At 44.1% G+C, this 21,489-nt stretch overlaps 2 protein-coding genes across 2 annotated transcripts; both read left to right on the forward strand.

The window, feature by feature from the left end:
- The first annotated feature begins 2,022 nt into the window (after positions 1 to 2,022).
- Positions 2,023 to 12,123, forward strand: rbp (Riboflavin-binding protein). The gene is given in 6 exon segments (NM_001173783.1): positions 2,023 to 2,097; positions 2,995 to 3,202; positions 3,373 to 3,466; positions 3,652 to 3,780; positions 3,910 to 4,006; positions 10,480 to 12,123. Coding segments are annotated over 5 exon segments (855 nt in total). The 5' UTR covers positions 2,023 to 2,097; positions 2,995 to 3,039; the 3' UTR covers positions 10,852 to 12,123.
- LOC123743536 (peroxiredoxin-like) lies at positions 11,899 to 20,408 on the forward strand. Its single transcript, XM_045721296.2, has 5 exons — positions 11,899 to 11,911; positions 12,214 to 12,298; positions 19,334 to 19,455; positions 19,583 to 19,714; positions 19,974 to 20,408. The coding sequence occupies exons 1-5, from the start codon at positions 11,899 to 11,901 to the stop codon at positions 20,057 to 20,059; spliced, it is 438 nt and encodes a 145-aa protein (XP_045577252.1). The 3' UTR covers positions 20,060 to 20,408.
- Positions 20,409 to 21,489: the final 1,081 nt, after the last annotated feature.

The following is a 21,489-nucleotide window of genomic DNA, read 5'->3' on the forward strand; positions in this document are numbered from 1 at the left end:
TCAGATCATTTCTAGGGTCCAGTCTTCAGGAAGTAATACTCAGGCCACATTCTGTTGGCCTGGAATTCCAATCAGTCTGTATTTCACTTGTCATTGTGTGAGAGGTCAGGTTGTGTGTGGCCTCTCTTAGCTTACATAATCACACTACACAGCCTCTGCAAAGCAACACAGACTACACTAATATTTTTGATTTGTTTGGAAATTCAAAAGGGATTAGTATTTTGAGTTGTCTTCCTCTTTAGTTGTCAACAACTCTTAAACCTATCAGAAAACCCCAAAAAAGTTTAAGAAATGGTTCAGTGGATCAAAGCAAATAATGTTTTGCAATTCGCGAGACAACAAGGATCGTTACACTGTTTGCCAACTCTAGGACTGGTTCCCGGCAACCTCGCGGTTAATTAAAAACAACGGTTCACAGCAATGCAAATCTCTGTCCCCCATTTCATTGGTCCCTGAATAGCTCCAACACAAAGGATATCATTATTCGCCTTCTAATTGCCAAAAGGAAATAGTTTCTGTCTGCCTCTCGCCCCCTCATCCTCGTAAATAAGTGCATTGTGAACGTCCCCTGATTATGAAACTGTCTGGTGAATTTGGTCCCATGTGAGGCAAAGGTGTAGAATCCTCCTCCTGCCAATAGGATGATATGAATCTAGGCATTCTATAGGTCTACTATATGTTATTGCTCCATTAAGCTCCATCCTTTTCTTCTATGAATACACTTAAACTCAATACTGTACAATGGACTTATATAAGACTCAAGGTATTGCACACCAACGCTACCAAACCCAATAATGGATCAGAACGTCATTATCTTATTGCCATATCTTATTGTCATTATCTTATTGTCATTATCTTACTGCCATATCTTATTGTCATTATCTTATTGCCATATCTTATTGTCATTATCTTACTGCCATATCTTATTGTCATTATCTTATTGTCATATCTTATTGTCATATAATTGCAGGTTCTTGGTTTTAGGAAATCGTATCTAGGCCACAAGGAACTCCATCTGCTGTGATGAGGCCAAAAGGCTAGTGACGACAGAGGAAGTCTGGGGCAGGGATTAGTTGGCACCCTGGGTCTGAGGGGGAGAGAGATTACAGGACAGGATGAGCACTGGGCAAAGTGTCTGTTTAGATCTCTATTTACACCAACATAAGGTAGGTCACACAGGCCCAAACATCAAAACAAACATTGAAACAAATGTATGCCTCATTGGGGGAAAAAAATGGAGTGCGGATTTTGCTGCAAGTGGCAGATTGAAGTTATTTGTGGGGCAATGGTTGTCAGCAGGGAGATGTATTCCAATCCTCTCAGCATATCATACAGTATCAAATCTCACCCTTCACCTCCCCTTCACACAAAGCCCTGACCTGTGGGTTTGTGGGAGGAGGGGAGGACAGGTGACTCAGCACTTGAGGAGGATGCACTTATACCAAGGACAATGCCGCGCCAACATGTTCATATAGGACCAAATCAATTTGATGAATCCACTGACAACCATATCCTGGTGTTTTTCAGTAACTGGTGCGTGATACAGAATGACAGTACCTTTAATACAGAATGACACTACCTGGACATAATATGCTCAGGCCAAATCATTTAAAGGTCATCCCTATTACATGGTACAATACTGGATGGGAATACCTCCACACATATCTTTCTAATTTATATGATACAAATTATTGTGTGTGTGTGTGTGTGTGTGTGTGTGTGTGTGTGTGTGTGTGTGTGTGTGTGTGTGTGTGTGTGTGTGTGTGTGTGTGTGTGTGTGTGTGTGTGTGTGTGTGTGTGTGTGTGTGTGTGTGTGTGTGTGTGTGTGTGTGTGTGTGTGTGTGTGTGATATGGATTACCAGCAAGGGGGAGGTCGGAGGAGGAGGTGGGGGAGGTGGCCAGGAGCTTAGATGTCCTTCAGTTAAACCAGTGAGAAACTGTCGTGCTGCCCCTGGGAAGAAGTGATCATAACAAGCAGTCAGCCCGGAGGAAGAGCTGCGTAGACTGGTGCTGATTCGACGACGATTCCAAAGCTGAGGAGACACGTCGCACAAGACCAAGCAGAATCAATAGGAAAACGGTTTCTCCCACCGACAGGTAGGCTAAGGCAGGCGAGGAGTAAAGTATTTTTGTCGATAGTGGAAAATAAACAAATGGACATAGATTGCAAACTACGCAGTTGGGATATTGTGGTGTGAAATCTTGTCATTCCCGTTATTTTGTTTAAAGCTAATCAAACATGGTTTTATAGTAGCCTATCTTTGCATTTGTTCAAGTCTTAATTATTTTCTCGTCAAATTATTAGTTGATAGTTTCGTTTGTCGGGTATGGTCATCGTTTTACTGAAAGAAAGTCAGTCATTTGTAGGTTTGTAGCTGATAGTCTCAAGTAGCCTACATACAGACGACCTACAATAAGTAGCCTACATACAGACGACCTACAATAAGTAGCCTACATACAGACGACCTACAATAAGTAGCCTACATACAGACGACCTACAATAAGTAGGCTACATACAGACGACCTACAATAAGTAGCCTACATTGTTATACATCTAACAAAGCGATTTGTAAACTCTGAAATGTGTTAAACATGTCTGTCACTCATTTTCTATAAAATACTTAAACGGAAGTTCATAAGAAAATACCATATTTAGGATTTAATCAGTTATTGTTATGCATGCTTAGCGTTATCCAATGGCTAGATAGGCTATAGCTTAATATTTCACAGGCTGTGTCATACATCACACCAATCCTTGAACCTCCTTAATTAGGCTAGATGCTCCATGGCACGTCATTGAATACAAACTATGTTATGGACAGACTAGACCGTTTTTGATCAGTGGTGGTTGATCTTACTCCCTTTTTGAGGGAAACATTCTCGTTAGTGCGATAAGAAATAGGGAAACATTCAAATGTCACATTATTAAAAAAAAACTGGTCTTCATATTGTATGGTTCACTGAACCCGCTTGTCTCCCGCTCCGCTGTCCAAGGTCCTGATTATAGCCGGCTAGCTGAACGTATCGCAGGTTGAAGAAATGGCCATCACGTCAAACTCCCTGCCGTTGGTCTGTGCATATTTAGCGGCTACCCTGATTGGTCGCATTTTGTGTTTGGAGGGGGCGTGTCTACAGGACGGTAGAAAGAAGGCCACGCCCAGCCAGGAACCTCACCTGAAAGAGTGCACAATCTATGCTGAGAGTGAGTGAGAGCACTGTGCTTTTTAAGACAACAACATGCATCATCAAACCATGACAATGAGAGAAAACTGTTGTTGGAAGTTTGCTATCTAAATCCTCAACCCTCCTATGAGATGAGGTGTCTCTCCACACCCCATGGTCATAATCTATCCATATCTGTTCTCTCATCAGATGCATGTTGTTCAGAGGATGACATCCAGGATCTTCATCCCATGACCAGTGAGAAGAACAGCCCCTGGGACAAGTGTGGGAAACTGAGCCCGAAGTAAGTCTGCGATTTACAGCGGCCTTTGATCATGACTAGCTGATATAACCAATATTTTCAATCTATCACATCAAAGCCAATAGCCAATAGCCAACAGAGACAAAAGCATTGCACTGCTGGAGCAAAGAGAGAGTTACATGCTGTGGTCTACCCTCACTCTCTCTCCCATCCATTTCTATGTCCAGGTGTGAGGACTTCCTGAAGCGTGTGACCTGTTTCTACCGTTGTTCCCCTGATGCAGCACGCTGGCCACACTCTCACCTCCAGTCCTCCATGCAGGCCGTGCCACTGTGCCACAGCTTCTGCCGTGACTGGTGAGCTCACTACAATAATCTAGGGTCCCCAATGTAAACTGTACTGAAGGCTCTGCGCTAATCACATCATCCAGCAGTATCAAATGTTGATCTGTCATCTGGTCATTGCAACGTGACATTTTTCTTCAGGTATGAGGCCTGCAGGATGGACATGACATGTGCTCGTAACTGGGCCAGAGACCCCAGAGGACAGAACTGCACTGGGAACTGTGTGCCGTATCAGCAGGTAGGCTGTTGATTGGATGGGCAGCAGCCAGTCTCATGGGAGGGAGCCATGTTGAGTTGGCTGTAGTGCTATGTTGAGCTGTGTTTTAACCTTGCTATAAATATATTTTATTTTATTTCAAAAAGAGATATTTAGACTCAACGATTCATTTCTTTGAGGAAGTTAAGAACCGTCCTAGTCTCTTTCTCCAGCTGTGTCTCTTATGATAGAGCTGTAGGAAGATATAGAAGCCTGGCATGCAAGGCTAGGTTAGCAAAGAATCATGGTAGTATAGCTGAGTCAGTTGTACTGGTACTGCTGGTCTCAGTGGTCAGTGAGGGGTTAAGGAAACAGAGCCTGGCTCAGTGGAATAAAGGAGGTGCTCTACCAGGGGCGGACTGGGACCAGAAATCGGCCCTGGCATTTCTAACAAACCTGCCAGTTTTTTTTTCTTGAGGGCCCCACACCGGACCATTTCTTTCCTCGAGGCCCCCATTATTAGCCAGATAATGATTATTTTGTGCAAAGAATCCAAGTTAGACAGGCCCACTGTGATAAAAAATGGTCCAGTCTATCTGGCATTTGCCCAGAATGTCAGATGGCCAGTCCACCCCTGGGCTCTGCTCTGTACTGTTCCACTTGACAGAGGAAGATATAAAAAGAGGCAGAGTGACCCAGGGCTTGTGCACAGCTGAGACCAACTGTGAACCTCCCAGTCACACACAAACATGCACGCACACCAGAGGAGGCTGATGGGAGGAGATGTAAGAGGACGTGCTCATTCTAATGGCTGTATTGGAATGAATGGAATGGTACCAAACACATCAAACACATGGAAAAACAACGGTTCCATTGATTCCATTCCAGCCATTACAGTGAGCCCGTCCTCCTATAGCTCCTCCCACCAGCCCCCTCTGACACACACACACACACACACACACACACACACACACACACACACACACACACACACACACACACACACACACACACACACACACATAATCAGTGGTTGGATGTGATGATGAGAGGTGACAGGAGTGTGTGTATGTTTATGTGGAAGAGGCAGGTCAGGGAATCACAAATATACCAAATAAAAACGTAATTATTGTGAGGCCATTCAATTAAAGTGAAGCTGTTCTGAATATGAGGCCCTGCTATACAGAGACCTCCAAAAGACCCCCAAAGGAGGAGTCAGAATGTTAGAACAAAACAACTCACATCTAATAGAAGTATTGTTTACACAATAACAATATGTTCACAGATTTATGGTATTCATTAGTTTGACCCTTTGCTTAAGAGCAACTGACTTAGGAACTCAAATGAGGTTGGAAGCAATTTGTGTCCAGGCATTTTAATGACGGCTCTTTTAATGATCTTCAGCTGTTCAAAAACAATTATTTAAACATGGTCTGAGGTAAACAGTTTGTAGGTTAGAATGGAATGTTCCGTTTGATTCCTCATCAGACAAAGGAATTACATTTACATTTACATTTACATTTAAGTCATTTAGCAGACGCTCTTATCCAGAGCGACTTACAAAATGGTGCATTCACCTTATGATATCCAGTGGAACAACCACTTTACAATAGTGCATCTAAATCTTTTAAGGGGGGGGGGGGGGTTAGAAGGATTACTTTATCCTATCCTAGGTATTCCTTAAAGAGGTGGGGTTTCAGGTGTCTCCGGAAGGTGGTGATTGACTCCGCTGTCCTGGCGTCGTGAGGGAGCTTGTTCCACCATTGGGGTGCCAGAGCAGCGAACAGTTTTGACTGGGCTGAGCGGGAACTGTGCTTCCTCAGAGGTAGGGGGGCCAGCAGGCCAGTGGTGGATGAACGCAGTGCCCTTGTTTGGGTGTAGGGCCTGATCAGAGCCTGAAGGTATGGAGGTGCCGTTCCCTTCACAGCTCCGTAGGCAATCACCATGGTCTTGTAGCGGATGCGAGCTTCAACTGGAAGCCAGTGGAGAGAGCGGAGGAGCGGGGTGACGTGAGAGAACTTGGGAAGGTTGAACACCAGACGGGCTGCGGCGTTCTGGATGAGTTGTAGGGGTTTAATGGCACAGGCAGGGAGCCCAGCCAACAGCGAGTTGCAGTAATCCAGACGGGAGATGACAAGTGCCTGGATTAGGACCTGCGCCGCTTCCTGTGTGAGGCAGGGTCGTACTCTGCGAATGTTGTAGAGCATGAACCTACAGGATCGGGTCACCGCCTTGATGTTAGTGGAGAACGACAGGGTGTTGTCCAGGATCACGCCAAGGTTCTTAGCACTCTGGGAGGAGGACACAAGGGAGTTGTCAACCGTGATGGCGAGATCATGGAACGGGCAGTCCTTCCCCGGGAGGAAGAGCAGCTCCGTCTTGCCGAGGTTCAGCTTGAGCTGGTGATCCGTCATCCACACTGATATGTCTGACAGACATGCAGAGATGCGATTCGCCGCCTGGTTATCAGAAGGGGGAAAGGAGAAGATTAATTGTGTGTCGTCTGCATAGCAATGATAGGAGAGACTATGTGAGGATATGACAGAGCCAAGTGACTTGGTGTATAGCGAGAATAGGAGAGGGCCTAGAACAGAGCCCTGGGGGACACCAGTGGTGAGAGCGCATGGTGCGGAGACAGATTCTCGCCACGCCACCTGGTAGGAGCGACCTGTCAGGTAGGACGCAATCCAAGCGTGGGCCGCGCCGGAGATGCCCAACTCGGAGAGGGTGGAGAGGAGGATCTGATGGTTCACAGTATCAAAGGCAGCAGATAGGTCTAGAAGGATGAGAGCAGAGGAGAGAGAGTTAGCTTTAGCAGTGCGGAGAGCCTCCGTGACACAGAGAAGAGCAGTCTCAGTTGAATGCCCAGTCTTGAAACCTGACTGATTAGGATCAAGAAGGTCATTCTGAGAGAGATAGCAGGAGAGCTGGCCAAGGACGGCACGTTCAAGAGTTTTGGAGAGAAAAGAAAGAAGGGATACTGGTCTGTAGTTGAATTGGGAAGCTAACTGCACCTCACCCATTCACATGTCCTCCCTAATCGAGCTGACAACGCTTCAGTCTGCCTCAGGGCCACTGTACACAGCACAGGCAGGCTCCAAATAAATACACGGAAACACACACACTTGCACGTAGGCTACTGCACTCACATATAGGCTACACACAAACACATGCACATTCTGTACTCACATATAGGCTACACACAAACACATGCACATTCTGTACTCACATATAGGCTACACACAAACACATGCACATTCTGTACTCACATATAGGCTACACACAAACACATGCACATTCTGTACTCACATATAGGCTACACACAAACACATGCACATTCTGTACTCACATATAGGCTACACACAAACACATGCACATTCTGTACTCACATATAGGCTACACACAAACACATGCACATTCTGTACTCACATATAGGCTCACACACACACAAACAAACACATGCACATTCTGTACTCACATATAGGCTACACACACACACACACAACACATGCACATACTGCATTCACACATAAGCTAGACACACACAAAAACATTTGTAAATGCACACACAATACTGCACACACATGTACAAACCATCAAAACGTCCCCCTGGCCCTTCTCCCAGGCTCCTCTCTGGCTTTCTCCCTCATCATCTGTAAGCTCTGCTGGCTCCTCTCCATCGCCTCACTGGCCACAGCAATGTTCTGGGGCTTATTAACATCATCAACAAGGAAACCAACACTCTCTTCACGCTCTCCACTCAAACACTGGTTCTGAAGTGGGCAGTGACTCTGCACTAACATGCACAGAGACTGACAGCCTGTGTTGTGATAACAGCAGGTTGACATTTACTGGGATTAATCTTCTCTTTAAGGCAGATCTGAGCAATTTCTCTAGATCCAGCCAATGGAAAAGTAAAAATATTGTCTATATTGTAAAATTTCATGAAAACAGATGTAAGGTTAGGCACTAGGGTTAGGCACATGACCATGGCCGCCCCCAGGAGAGGAGGCTAGTAATCAGACCAACTAGTAGCTATCTGATGCACAGTAACAGCGCTGTCCTTTTAACACAGTCAATATAGCAGTGCTTCCTAAATGTTCTGGGTGACTCATTCACTCCTTATCCCTCAGACAGACAGGATGAGAGAGGGGGAGAGGAGAGAGGAGAGGGAGGAGAGAGGAGAGGAGAGAGGAGAGAGGGGAGGGAGGAGAGAGGAGGGAGGAGAGAGGGGAGGGAGGAGAGAGGAGAGAGGGAGAGGAGAGAGGGGAGGAGGAGAGAGGAGAGAGGAGAGGGAGGAGAGAGGGGAGGGAGGAGAGAGGATAGAGGAGAGGGAGGAGAGAGGGGAGGGAGGAGAGAGGAGAGGGAGGAGAGAGAAGAGGGAGGAGAGAGGAGAGGGAGGAGAGAGGAGAGAGAGGAGAGAGGGGAGGGAGGAGAGGAGAGGGAGGAGAGAGGGGAGAGAGGAGAGGAGGAGAGAGGTGAGAGGAGAGAGAGGAGAGGGAGGAGAGAGGAGAGGGAGGAGAGAGGAGAGGGAGGGGAGAGGAGAGAGGGGAGAGAGGAGAGAGGGGAGAGGGGAGAGAGGAGAGGGAGGAGAGAGGAGAGAGGAGAGAGAGGAGAGAGGAGAGGGAGGAGAGAGGAGAGGGAGGAGAGAGGAGAGGGAGGAGAGAGGGGAGAGGAGAGAGGAGAGAGGGGAGAGGAGGGAGGAGAGAGGAGAGGGAGGAGAGAGGGGAGAGGAGAGAGGAGAGAGGGGAGAGGAGAGGGAGGATAGAGGAGAGAGGAGAGGAGGAGAGAGGAGAGAGGGGAGAGGGAGAGGAGAGAGGAGAGAGAGGAGAGGGAGGAGAGAGGAGAGGGAGGAGAGAGGAGAGGGAGGGGAGAGGAGAGAGGGGAGAGAGGAGAGAGGGGGAGGGGAGAGAGAGAGAGGAGAGGAGGGAGAGGAGAGAGGAGAGAGAGGAGAGAGGAGAGGAGGAGAGAGGAGAGGAGGAGAGAGGAGAGGGAGGAGAGAGGGGAGAGGAGAGAGGAGAGAGGGGAGAGGAGGGAGGAGAGGAGGAGAGGGAGGAGAGAGGGGAGAGGAGAGAGGAGAGAGGGGAGAGGAGAGGGAGGATAGAGGAGAGAGGAGAGGGAGGAGAGAGGGGAGAGGGGAGAGGAGAGGGAGGAGAGGGAGGAGAGAGGAGAGGGAGGAGAGAGGAGAGAGGGAGAGGGGAGAGGAGAGGGAGGAGAGAGGAGAGAGGAGAGGAGGAGAGAGGAGAGAGGAGAGAGGGGAGAGGAGAGGGAGGAGAGGGAGGAGAGAGGAGAGGGAGGAGAGAGGAGAGAGGAGAGAGAGGAGAGAGGGGAGGAGGAGAGGAGAGGGAGGAGAGAGGGGAGAGAGGAGAGGGAGGAGAGAGGAGAGAGGAGAGAGAGGAGAGGGAGGGGAGAGGAGAGAGGGGAGAGAGGAGAGAGGGGAGAGAGGAGAGAGGAGAGGGAGGAGAGAGGAGAGAGGAGAGAGAGGAGAGGGAGGAGAGAGGAGAGGGAGGAGAGAGGAGAGGGAGGAGAGAGGGGAGAGAGGGGAGAGGAGAGAGGAGAGAGGGAGAGGAGAGGGAGGTGAGGAGAGAGGAGAGGGAGGAGAGAGGAGAGAGGGGAGAGGGGAGAGGAGAGGGAGGAGAGGGAGGAGAGAGGAGAGAGGAGAGAGGGGAGAGGGGAGAGGAGAGGGAGGAGAGAGGAGAGGGAGGAGAGAGGAGAGAGGAGAGAGGGGAGAGGAGAGGGAGGAGAGAGGGGAGAGGAGAGGGAGGAGAGAGGAGAGAGAAGAGTTGTAACGGTAGCACTTCTTACAAAGTGGTGATGACTCACTCCCCAGAGAATCAGAGCTTACAGATATAGGATCTTCATTTGACCTATATTGTCACAGCAAAATAATCATTCAGCAACAGGATTTAAATGCTTAGTCCATAATGTAGCGGGAGCTGTGGTTAAGCTATTAGCGGCCAAAAGTAGGCTACATGAAAAGTGTAATACTGTTAATATAATTGTGCGTTAGATTGGGTTTTCAGTTAATTTATGTAAATAACAAAGCTCATCTGCATTGCTTGGGGTACAGGAAAATTCCCAGCAACAAAAGAGTGATCAAATGAAGATCCTCTGTAAATGTGTAGACCCATGGTGTCCCTACCATTCTATTAATAAGCTTTTCCAATATCAAGCTTTTCTGAGAAATGTAGACTTAGACTTCATGATGGGGTTTTTGGCCCTAAAACCTGAATTTGGATTAAAGTGAAGGGAAAACATATTTATTTCTCTCTATCAGCTGGCTTTTATATGACAGATGAAGCATGACCTTGTGTGCTGCTCCCCGTGTCTCTAAAAGCCTTTCTCTGTATGATGAGGGCACTAATGGATGGGTGAGAGAGGGGTGGGAGTGGCAGCTGCTGCCTGGCAAAGGCTTTGTTTTGTTTTTTCAGAAAAGGTACATCTTTGTGTAATCAATAGTCTCAATTAAAACGAGTGCCTTAATCAGAGGTATACTTTGCTCTTTGCTACCACAGATGTACCAGCACGGCCGGGACCTGTGTGAGAGCCTGTGGGGGGACGCCTTCATGACGGTGGAGGATGAGGAGGAGGAACGGGAGGGGGGTGAGGGTATTAGCAATGATAATGGTGGACGTCCCTGTGGATGCCTGACCCTCAGCCCCTCGGACAGGGAGGTGATCGCTGCCCTCAGGGCCCTGGAGGAAGACCCAGAGGAGCTGGACACCACCAAGAGTGGCTTGCCTCAGTACCGTGCCCCCTGCCACACGCAGCCCCAGACCAAGCCTGCCACACTGCCCCCGCAGGCGCGGAGGAGCAACGGCAACGTTGTGATGCGGAAACGCTCGGTCGTGGTGGATGATGTGGAGGGTAGTGGGAGTGGGCTGTAGATGAACTGACAGAATCTGATCTCTGAATCTGTAGCACTGTCCCCAAGCTGGGGTTGTCATATCATGCTCCTATAACTAACCTTACCTCACATACTGTACCTCTCATCATTACGCACCATTATAACCCATCAATCAAATGTTGCTTAGAGACGCTCCATGTTTTGAAGTAATACCAAACATATAAACCATTATGACATGACATGCCCTTAACACTGTGTAAATAATGTACGAATAGTGACATTGACCGTAACATTATTCTGAAAGGTAAAACTATCAACAGCTAGCAACAAAGTGTATGACATCATGTTGTATTACAGTCTGTTGTTACATGGTACTTGGCCCAGGGACTGCAGTTGAAAATTAGCCGGCTGACCTAATCTTTTATACAGTAGTAATGTTGATTAATGTCCACTGTCCCTGTAAAAGTTAATGTAATAAAGTAAAGTAGTTGCTAAAACAGGTGACATCATTCATGATCGCCATCAATGTTTGGCATGTAATTGTCAGTCATGTATGCTCATTATAAACATATGTAGTCTGGCAGCTACATTAGTAGGCCTACAAATGAAAATATCTATCATCTTGTGAGGCGCCTGGGACTGCCTCGGTGCATATCATACTGTAGAGTTGTGTTTACTCATCAGTAGACTGCAGTAGTTTCTAAACTGTATTGTGTAACTTTGCCATCAGACAAGGCATACAGGAGATATGTATCCATACTGAAGCTTCCAGAATTCCTCTATTCCTCAATCCTAAACACCTTTTTTTAGACATACCTGTACAACTGTCAACATGCTTGGCATATTTTACTATCGTGATATAACGTAATGTACTACTGTTTTCTTGTCATGAAATGTTTGATAGTGGAGGAGGGAGGTTGGGTGTTTGTGATGGTGGTGCAGAGCCACATCATTAGAGTGGCTGCCATCCTGCAACCATAGGAGTCAGCTGTAACAATGATGAAGTATTCTTTATAGCTGGAGGAAGTCTGGAATTTCAGAAAGAGAATCTCCGCAAAGGACAGACTTAGACTGCTGATGTAGAAACATGGCTCATGCCAGTAAGGCTTTTGTGTTGGTTTGAAAATGCATCGGAACTCTATTCAGGCAATGTCATTCAAGATCATGTGAAGTAGAATTAGAGCCAAACTCTATAGAATGTCTAAAGAATGGAGGACCAAAAGGAAACCTGTTTGTCTGAGTGTGATAAGAATACCTATTTGGTGTTCTTTTGTTTCTTGACATCCTCAATAAACACTGGATTTCAAAATCATTCCATTGGTATTTTCTATTGTGTTGTTATTAGAGCCATTGCCAGATCAAAAGACATAGCAAATATGTGTTCTGTGTTCTCCATATGCAGCACTGTCCAACCGTTTGACCTGTCACCTCAGGATAAGGACACTGTGTATTCCAGGGATGATGTCATCACCCAACATGGCCGCAGGGTCAGTCCACCTCTGATGTTCTCACCAGTCCAGCTCAAGCAGGCAGACAGCTTGACAGTTTGATTATGGGAGTGAATAAATATAGTATATGTATTGTTCAAATTACAAAGGCGCCACACCAGCAGTTGAAGCCATCAATATGGCTGTTTTTGTGCCACTCAAATTAGTAGTATGAGACCACTGTGTGTGTGTGTGTGTGTGTGTGTGTGTGTGTGTGTGTGTGTGTGTGTGTGTGTGCGCGCATGCATATGTGCGTGTGTGTGTGTGTGTGTGTGTGTGTGTGTGTGTGTGTGTGTGTGTGTGTGTGTGCGCACTTGCAGGATGCTAATACAAATAACAGAATAACGTTGTACGTCATTATAGCTATAGTCATATCAATAATACCACAAAGTACTACTGGACATTCTCCTGCCTAAAGGATAGACAGTAAAACACAGCCTGCTCCACCCTCTCCAATTCTCCTGCCTAAAGGATAGACAGTAAAACACAGCCTGCTCCACCCTCTCCAATTCTCCTGCCTAAAGGATAGACAGTAAAACACAGCCTGCTCCACCCTCTCCAATTCTCCTGCCTAAAGGATAGACAGTAAAACACAGCCTGCTCCACCCTCTCCAATTCTCCTGCCTAAAGGATAGACAGCAAAACACAGCCTGCTCCACCCTCTCCAATTCTCCTGCCTAAAGGATAGACAGCAAAACACAGCCTGCTCCACCCTCTCCAATTCTCCTGCCTAAAGGATAAACAGTAAAACACAGCCTGCTCCACCCTCTCCAATTCTCCTGCCTAACGGATAGACAGCAAAACACAGCCTGCTCCACCCTCTCCAATTCTCCTGCATATTATCAAGGCACACTCTCCATCCCTCCCTTCTTCTGTATAATTCCTAGGGTTGATAGATACTGTTTCTGCCCATGTACAGTACATTACGGGATATTATAAATATGTACAAGCAACTGCCAAAATAATGGAAACACTTGAGTAAATTCAAAGCATATTGAAAGCAGATACCTCCACACAGGTGTGGTTCCTGAGTTAATTAAGCATTTAACATCCCATCATTCTGGGCAGGCAATTATTTTGACTAGCATAGCTATGCCCCCATAGGATGACAATGCCCCTATCCACAGGGCACGAGTAGTCAATGAATGGTTTGATGAGCATGAAAATGATGTAAACCATATGCCATGGCCTTCTCAGTCAACAGATCTCATCCCAAATTGAACACTTATGGGAGATTATAGAGTGATGCCTGAGACAGCATTTTCCACCACCATCAACAAAACACCAAATGATGGGCTTTCTCGTGGAAGAATGGTGTTGCATCCCTCCACTCGAGTTCCAGACACTTGTAGAATCTTTGCCAAGGTGCATTGAAGCTGTTCTGGCTCGTGGTGGCCCAAAGCCCTATTAAGACACTTTATGTTGGTGGTGTTTCCTTTATTTTGTCAGTTACCTGTAGCTCTATATCATTTTACACAGCGGGTCTGTAGGCTCTGACAGGCCTGTTTTTTTTCCTGTGCGCTTTATTAAAAATATTGTCAAGGGGCAGTGTCATTGAACTCCAGCAGTAGAATACATTGCTTGTCAAATCATTGTTCAAAATCATTAGGCCTGGCTATGCTTTATTTCTTAAAGGTCTAAGCCGCTGACACCATGGATCATTTAGCTATTTGATATTTGATTTAGAATTTTATATTGAATTTGGCCTTTACTACTATAGCCCATAGAAACACGTTGAATTACGCATTCATAAATGGCAACAACAAAAAAGACAGTCAAAAAATAAATCACATGGAATAAGGTTTTGAAGTGTCTGTCCTAAAAGTTCAAAAATGAGACATAATAATTGTAATCAGAAGACACTATTAACATCTAAATATTATTGGTAACAGAATAAATAACAGAATAATAACTGCAGATTAAATAGTGCTGTAATTGAAAATTGTACACCCAATATAGGTTACTGCATGTTAGCAGATACCCATAGACCTACAGTCATTATGCTTACGCTAGTTAGCAGATACCCATAGACCTACAGTCATTATGCTTACGCTAGTTAGCAGATACCCATAGACCTACAGTCATTATGCATCATGTTAGCAGATACCCATAGACCTACAGTCATTGTGCTACAGTCATTGCGCATCATGTTAGCAGATACCCATAAACCTACAGTCATTATGCTAGTCATTGTGCATCATGTTAGCAGATACCCATAGACCTACAGTCATTATGCATCATGTTAGCAGATACCCATAGACCTACAGTCATTATGCATCATGTTAGCAGATACCCATAGACCTACAGTCATTATGCTAGTCATTATGCATCATGTTAGCAGATACCCATAGACCTACAGGCATTATGCATCATGTTAGCAGATACCCATAGACCTACAGTCATTATGCTAGTCATTGTGCATCATGTTAGCAGATACCCATAGACCTACAGTCATTATGCTAGTCATTGTGCATCATGTTAGCAGATACCCATAGACCTACAGTCATTGTGCTAGTCATTGTGCATCATGTTAGCAGATACCCATAGACCTACAGTCATTGTGCTTACGCTAGTTAGCGTTGGCTCGCGAAACTACCTCTTAACTTCCTTTATACTGGACACGGAGGCATAAAAAATGGTATCCACGAGTTAATTTGACTCTGCCAAAATCCCAAAGTATGCATTTAAGAGCTAGAATTTATTTTGTACCCTATGTTCTGATTCTCACCAATGTTGTGGTCTTCTCACACTATTCAAACAACACAATCGAATAAATGGCTTATGAAGCTCTCTTAGCCTATAGATCACATAGGCTATTGAAAACAAATAATCTGAACTAAAAAGACACATATTTTGGATTTTCTGTGCATTCTCGACAATAGCTAATCAACATCGAAAAATAGCACGTTTTTTCTGCGAACCTGCACATTATCATCTTCTGTCTTTCGTGGCATCAATGTGATTGGTTATGGCAGGGGAAACGGTGGTCGAGTAGTCTAGTGTATGTTAAGCGGACCTTGGGAGCTTTGTGTTCACGTTGTCCTACAAAAGGGGAACAGGACTATAGAATTTAAGCGAACCTGAACTCAGACCAACGAGTTCGGTTCGCTTCCTTTGAGTTCCTTTGGAGTATTCACACTACACAAAATAATAAGCAAACCGCACTGAGTTCACAAAAATCGGATGGCAGTCTTTCTGACGCTTTGAACACACAGACAGCGTTTGCACAAAATAGTTAACAGCATCATCTGGATATGTATGCAACAAAAGTTCAACATTCACCTTCTGCTACCATTTCTGTCGAGCCGTTTACACATACAGTTTGATGCATACGTTCGATAAATCCAACATATGCACCACACCGAACGCACTGCAACTGCCTCCTCAACGCAATGCTGCAAGGCAAACGTAGCGTTTCATTGGAAATTAATGTAATTGTCGCCACCAGACAATTTGCATTGACCCCCCTTCCTTTTGTACACTGCTGCTACTCGCTGTTTATTATCTACACATAATCACTTCACCCCCACCTACATGTACAAATAACCAGTACCCTGCACACTGACTCAGTACCGGTGCACCCTGTATATAACCTCATTATTGTTATTCTTATTATGTTACTTTTTTATTATTGCCTTTTATTTTTGTCTACTTGGTAAACATTTTCTTTAACTCTTCTTGAACTGCACTGTTGGTTAAGGGCCTGTAAGCGTTTCACGGTAAAGTCTACACTTGTTGTATTCGGCACATGTGACAAATAAAGTTTGATTTGATTTGATGAATTCTGGTGTACCAAAATGCAATTACACTGTCGGTGTGTTCGAAGCATGAATCCTTGATGGGTGCACATCCCGGTCTATAGTTATACATGAAATGCCATGTTCACTTGCTGGCCAGAACTAGGAAACTCAGACATTTTTCTGAAATGTGAACTATACTTAACAAAAATATAAGCACAACATGCAGCAATTTTAAAGATTTTACTGAGTTAAAATCAATTGAAATAATATCATTAGGCCCTATCTATGGATTTCACATGACTGGGCAGCCATGGGTGGACCTTGGAGGTGTGGTGTAAAGTACTTAAGTAAAAATACTTTAAAGTACTACTTAAGTCGTTTTTGTTGGGGTATCTTTACTTTACTTTACTATTTTTATTTTTGACTACTTTTACTTCACTACATTCCAAAGAAAATAATGTACTTTTTACTCCATACATTTTCTCTGACACCCAAAAGTACTCGTTACATTTTGAATGCTAGCAGGACAGGACAGGAAAATTGTCAAATACATGCACTTATCAAGAGAACATCCCTGGTCATCCCTTGCCTCTGATCTGGCAGAATCACTAAACATAAATGCTTCGTTTGTAAATCATGTCTGAGTGTTGGAGTGTTCCCCTGGCTATCTGTAAATAAAAAAAACAAGAAAGCGGTATGCTTAAGTATATTTTAGCAATCACATCTACTTTTGATACTTAAGTATATTTAAAACCAAATACTTTTAGACTTTTACTCAAGTAGTATTTTACTGGGTGACTTTCACTTTTACTTAATTTTCTATTAAGTTATCTTTACTTTTACACAAGTATGACAATTGGGTACTTTTTCCACCACTGCCCACCCACTGGGGAGTCAGGCCCAGCCATTCAGAATGAGTTATTCCCCACAAAAGGGTTTTATTACAGACAGAAATACTTCTCATCTGATCTTGGCAAATGAGAAATGCTCACTAACAGGGATGTAAACAAATGTTGACGTTTTTGAGAAATAAGCTGTTTGTGCGGTATGGACGTTTTCTGGTATTTTTTATTTCAGGTAATGAAACATGGGACCAACACTTTAAACGTTACATTCATATTTTTGTTCAGTGTAGTTGTAGTTATACACGTGCTGCGTTCAACGAATCAGCATGTCGGACATTTCCGAATTTCCTAGTTCCGATTAGGATGTGAGTGCTGCATATCCCCCAAAAGACAGTAGCCTAGTAGGAAGATAGGCAGAAACTGCTTTTCCAATAGAAATCCCGATCACGCTTTTGTAGGCGATGTCACGGCGACGTTTGCTAGCTAAGCTCATGCGCAGAAACACGTCATCGTGTCTAACGGTCTTCTCACGCCGAACTGCGCATGTGCATGCCGTCAATTCAAAGACACACCTTGGATATAAAGTTGTTTTTGACGAAAATGTAAACGTGTCAGTTTGACACTTTCACGAAGTTCAGATAATAATATGTTAAACTACTTAAGACATTGGCTCGAATCTAGGTTGTGTCTTCATATTTAGACAAATTAACAGCTAAGGAAGAACTTTTCAGTTCTCTCATTGACTTCTCAAACCTCGGCCTACTCTGCGTGGTCATTTTCCCGGAAGTCTCACGATGTCGTGTCTCTGGGTTTAGAAACTCTGTGATATACATTTTCCACGATTGATAACGTCAATCAAATTCTTCACATCCAGAAAACTGAGAAAGCCTATTCTCGCGGGATTTGCATCTCATCAGCTTTTAGTTACTGGTCAGTTGTTGATCATCTCTATTACTATGTCCGTGTTCTGACAGCAGTAAGTGTTTGAATGTTAAATGACGAGACAGAGGCATTGATGCGAGTAACCAGTCTTGTTCAGTATATTGCAATACATCCGGGTATCTCAAGCACACCGGTAAAACACTGGAGTTGCAGTAATTAACATTTACCAACAGATGGCATCACTGTGCCATCTTACACCCATAACAGTAAGGGCCTAGTCTATCTGTTGCCACTTGATTGTGCACTTTATTTGACATAAACTCAGACACCTGTACTATTTCTTCTTACTTGTGTGGCGGTGACCTGAGAAAGTAGCAGTAGCATATGTACCTCTACACTCTACTGACAGTCAAACTGACACTATCAAACTGCTGACAGACTAGGTAGAGTAGGCTACACTGTAGAGAGGGGTAATAGATCAGACAGCCTAAGTTAGTTTGGTTGTTGGCTGTGTGAACTGCAGTGTTATTTTATTAGGCTAGTGTAGACTACACGTTTTATCTTACAATGTTTGTAATGCAGTAGATTGATAGAAGAACAGTTTAACCAAATGTGACTGTTTCCTTTAATGTTTAATACCAGCTTTAACTCTACCAAACTCTTATCTGAAGTTCATGTTTCATGATAAAGATTTCTGAGACAGATTTCTGGTTTTATTTTATAATCAGAATAATTAGTATTCTGTGTTTGATTCCCCTCTACTAATTTCTTGCTGTGTCATATGGGGGAAAATCCTCTGCCCACAGGTCTGAGATGATCTATTCAAAGCCTAAAGTAACAATTATAAAAATGTGACATCAGTTAAAAAATAATACAATAGGATATGATTATAATATCCCTGTGTTATATTGTGTTTTAAGTACATTTCTCTCAGCTCAGAGTTCCCCTTTGGAGCAGTGAGTTCAGTGAACTGTTCTAGTTTCGCAGCAAGGAATACTTTAAAACAAGCATGCGTGTAAATATTATAGTGTCCTTCACTGAGAGGTTGCTGCATGAAAACTTTACAAAGAAACCAATTCCTCAAGCTCAAGCATGACTGTGCTGTGTGTCATGTGCTTCAGGCATGTGCTCGAGTGTTTTGAGGCAGACAATAGTGTTGTCAAAGATTCCTGACTCTCAACAACAGGTTTCATGTCTCAATAATCTCTGTTTTTATTTTATTTTTTTGCATATTGCTGCATATATCTAACTTAATACCCCAACTTGTGGCTATGGTTAGGTAATCATTTTCATGTTTGTGAAGAGGAATCGAGGAAGTAAATGCACTAGGCTGCATAGGGTCCTGAAGCCCCACCCTGCCCAGAGTTAAGCTTCTCCTCTCAGCCTATGTAGCTGTGATAAGACCCTGGAAGACTGACTGAGTCGGTTTGCAGCTCCAGATACACAGCAGATGTGTAGCTGCCATTGTTCAAGTCATCAATAATCATGCAGGCATGCAGTGCATTTGCCTACAGTCCTGCATTTATTGTGTGTGTAATAGAGATTCTCTCTCTCCCCCTCCTGTGCAGGATCAACACAGAGAGGAAACACGGAGGTCTGGGCCCCATGAAGATCCCTCTGCTGGCTGACCCCACCCAGGCCATCTCCAGGGACTACGGAGTGCTGAAGGAGGATGAGGGCATAGCCTACAGGTCTGTTACCAAGCTTTGGGACAAGTCTTATAATCCTATTCTCTCTCTCACTCACAGCTGCTCATTTGCTGACCTTTATACAGTACTCAGCCCTAAACCTGTTCTAACCTTCCTCCAAACTGTCCTGAGGTCTGTTTGTGATTGATGACAAGGGCATCCTGAGGCAGATCCCCATCAACGACCTGCCAGTGGGGTGCTCTGTGGATAAGACACTGCAGCTGGTGCAGGCCTTCCAGCACACTGACAAGTTTGGAGAGGGTGAGAGGAGGAGGGGACAGAGAGCAGGTTGGGGATTTAGAGTAGGATGTGCTGACATCTCAGGACATGGCAGGAAACTCATATTGTTAGGCACCAATAGACCTCCATTGTATGCACTCTAGTGCTACTTGACCTCTAGCCCCTCTTCAGCTCAGTTCCCATTCTTATTAGAGTATACAGTACATTTAGTGAGCAAATGTGTTTGATATACACTGTATGTTCACAGGGCAGATGTGTGACTTGTTGTTTCTCTTTATAGTGTGCCCAGCAGGGTGGAGACCAGGGAGCGACACCATCGTCCCAGACGTCCAGAAGAGCAAGGAGTTTTTCTCCAAACAGAACTGATCCCTCCACACCTCCTTAGAGGTGCTACATCTATACAGGGTACTAACTGAGCACTTACTGTTGTTAGCTGGATCGCTGACTGACTGAGTCTGCTGATCGCATTGATTCTGTGTAAACTACACTGTCAGTGGGGATGTGTTTTGTGAGATTTCTTGAAAATGATATATTATTTGTGTATTAGGCTTGATGTTGATTCCATCATGGGGCCTATTTTACTGCTGTTTACTGCTTGTAATTAAGCATTTCACTGTTAGGTCTACACCTGTTGTATTTGGTGCATGTGACAAATAACATTTGATTTGATTAGATTACAATTCAAACAGTGCCATGTGAGTATTTTGTTGATGAACGTGAACGTTAATAAAAAAAAAACTGAATTTATAGCTAAATTTTTCTCTAGTTTTGTAGTGATGAGGCATTTGGAAGTTGCTTTTGCCTTTTTAAAGAAAATATAGTTTAAAACCAAGTGTTTTATTCAGTACTTTTCTATTGGAATATGACAGTAACACTGGAATAGAGTTAATAGTAAGCTTTAGTTACTAACCACTAGATGGTGCTATGCACACATTGAACAAGCAATGTCCCTGTTTTTCTGGAACACATTGGTTTTGTATAGGTTTTGTTTATTGATATGATACAAACAAATTAGTTTTAAAGAGCAACTGCCCCTAAAAAACAACTTCTCATTTAGAAAACAGCCTATGTGGCATCGAGTCAGAAACATTTATTCTACTGTCTAAATTTAGTATAATGTGTAAGTAGGATCATTTTGGTCATAGTCTCGTCCAAAACTGAGTTTTGGTCATGACTGCATCACGATGTAAATGAAGGTTGGGTTTGTTTCAATCCTTCCCACAGCTGGCAGCACACAAGTAATCATCAATTCGGAGTGCAGCTGTATGTGACCCGATTGTAATGCCTGTGCTTGGGTTGACATTGGATATGCTGTACCAATGGGGCTAGTTAGGGACCATTGCTAAATTACACAATGTACATGGGACAATATGATAAAATTCAAATAGCTGCAAATTTCAATGACTTAAACACCTCAAACCAACTATAAATTGTAGAAATGATAATACAAAAATGTAAAGCATGATGAGAACTAAAAGGTGTATAACATGAAAATATTCACATTTACATTGTGTAATTTATTGACAGTCCCCAACTTGCCCTAACCAACTTTGCCACAGTCGGACACCAGTCGGCTGAAGCTAATTGGAATAGTTTGGTTAACTCTTCCCACCTGCGAACACACAAACACAAGACCCCCACATCAAACCACACCCTGATATCAACTCATATTTTGAATTCAGTCATGGCCGCTAGCATTTCTTAATTAACCTAATCTAAAACGAGGCCAGATCAGGAAGTGTAGTTGCCCTTTTAAAGTTTTTATGTTATAATAGAAACATATAATATAAACATTC

This window comes from Salmo salar, chromosome 06 (assembly GCF_965601325.2).
Source record: "Salmo salar chromosome 06, fSalSal1, whole genome shotgun sequence".
NCBI lineage: Eukaryota > Metazoa > Chordata > Actinopteri > Salmoniformes > Salmonidae > Salmo > Salmo salar.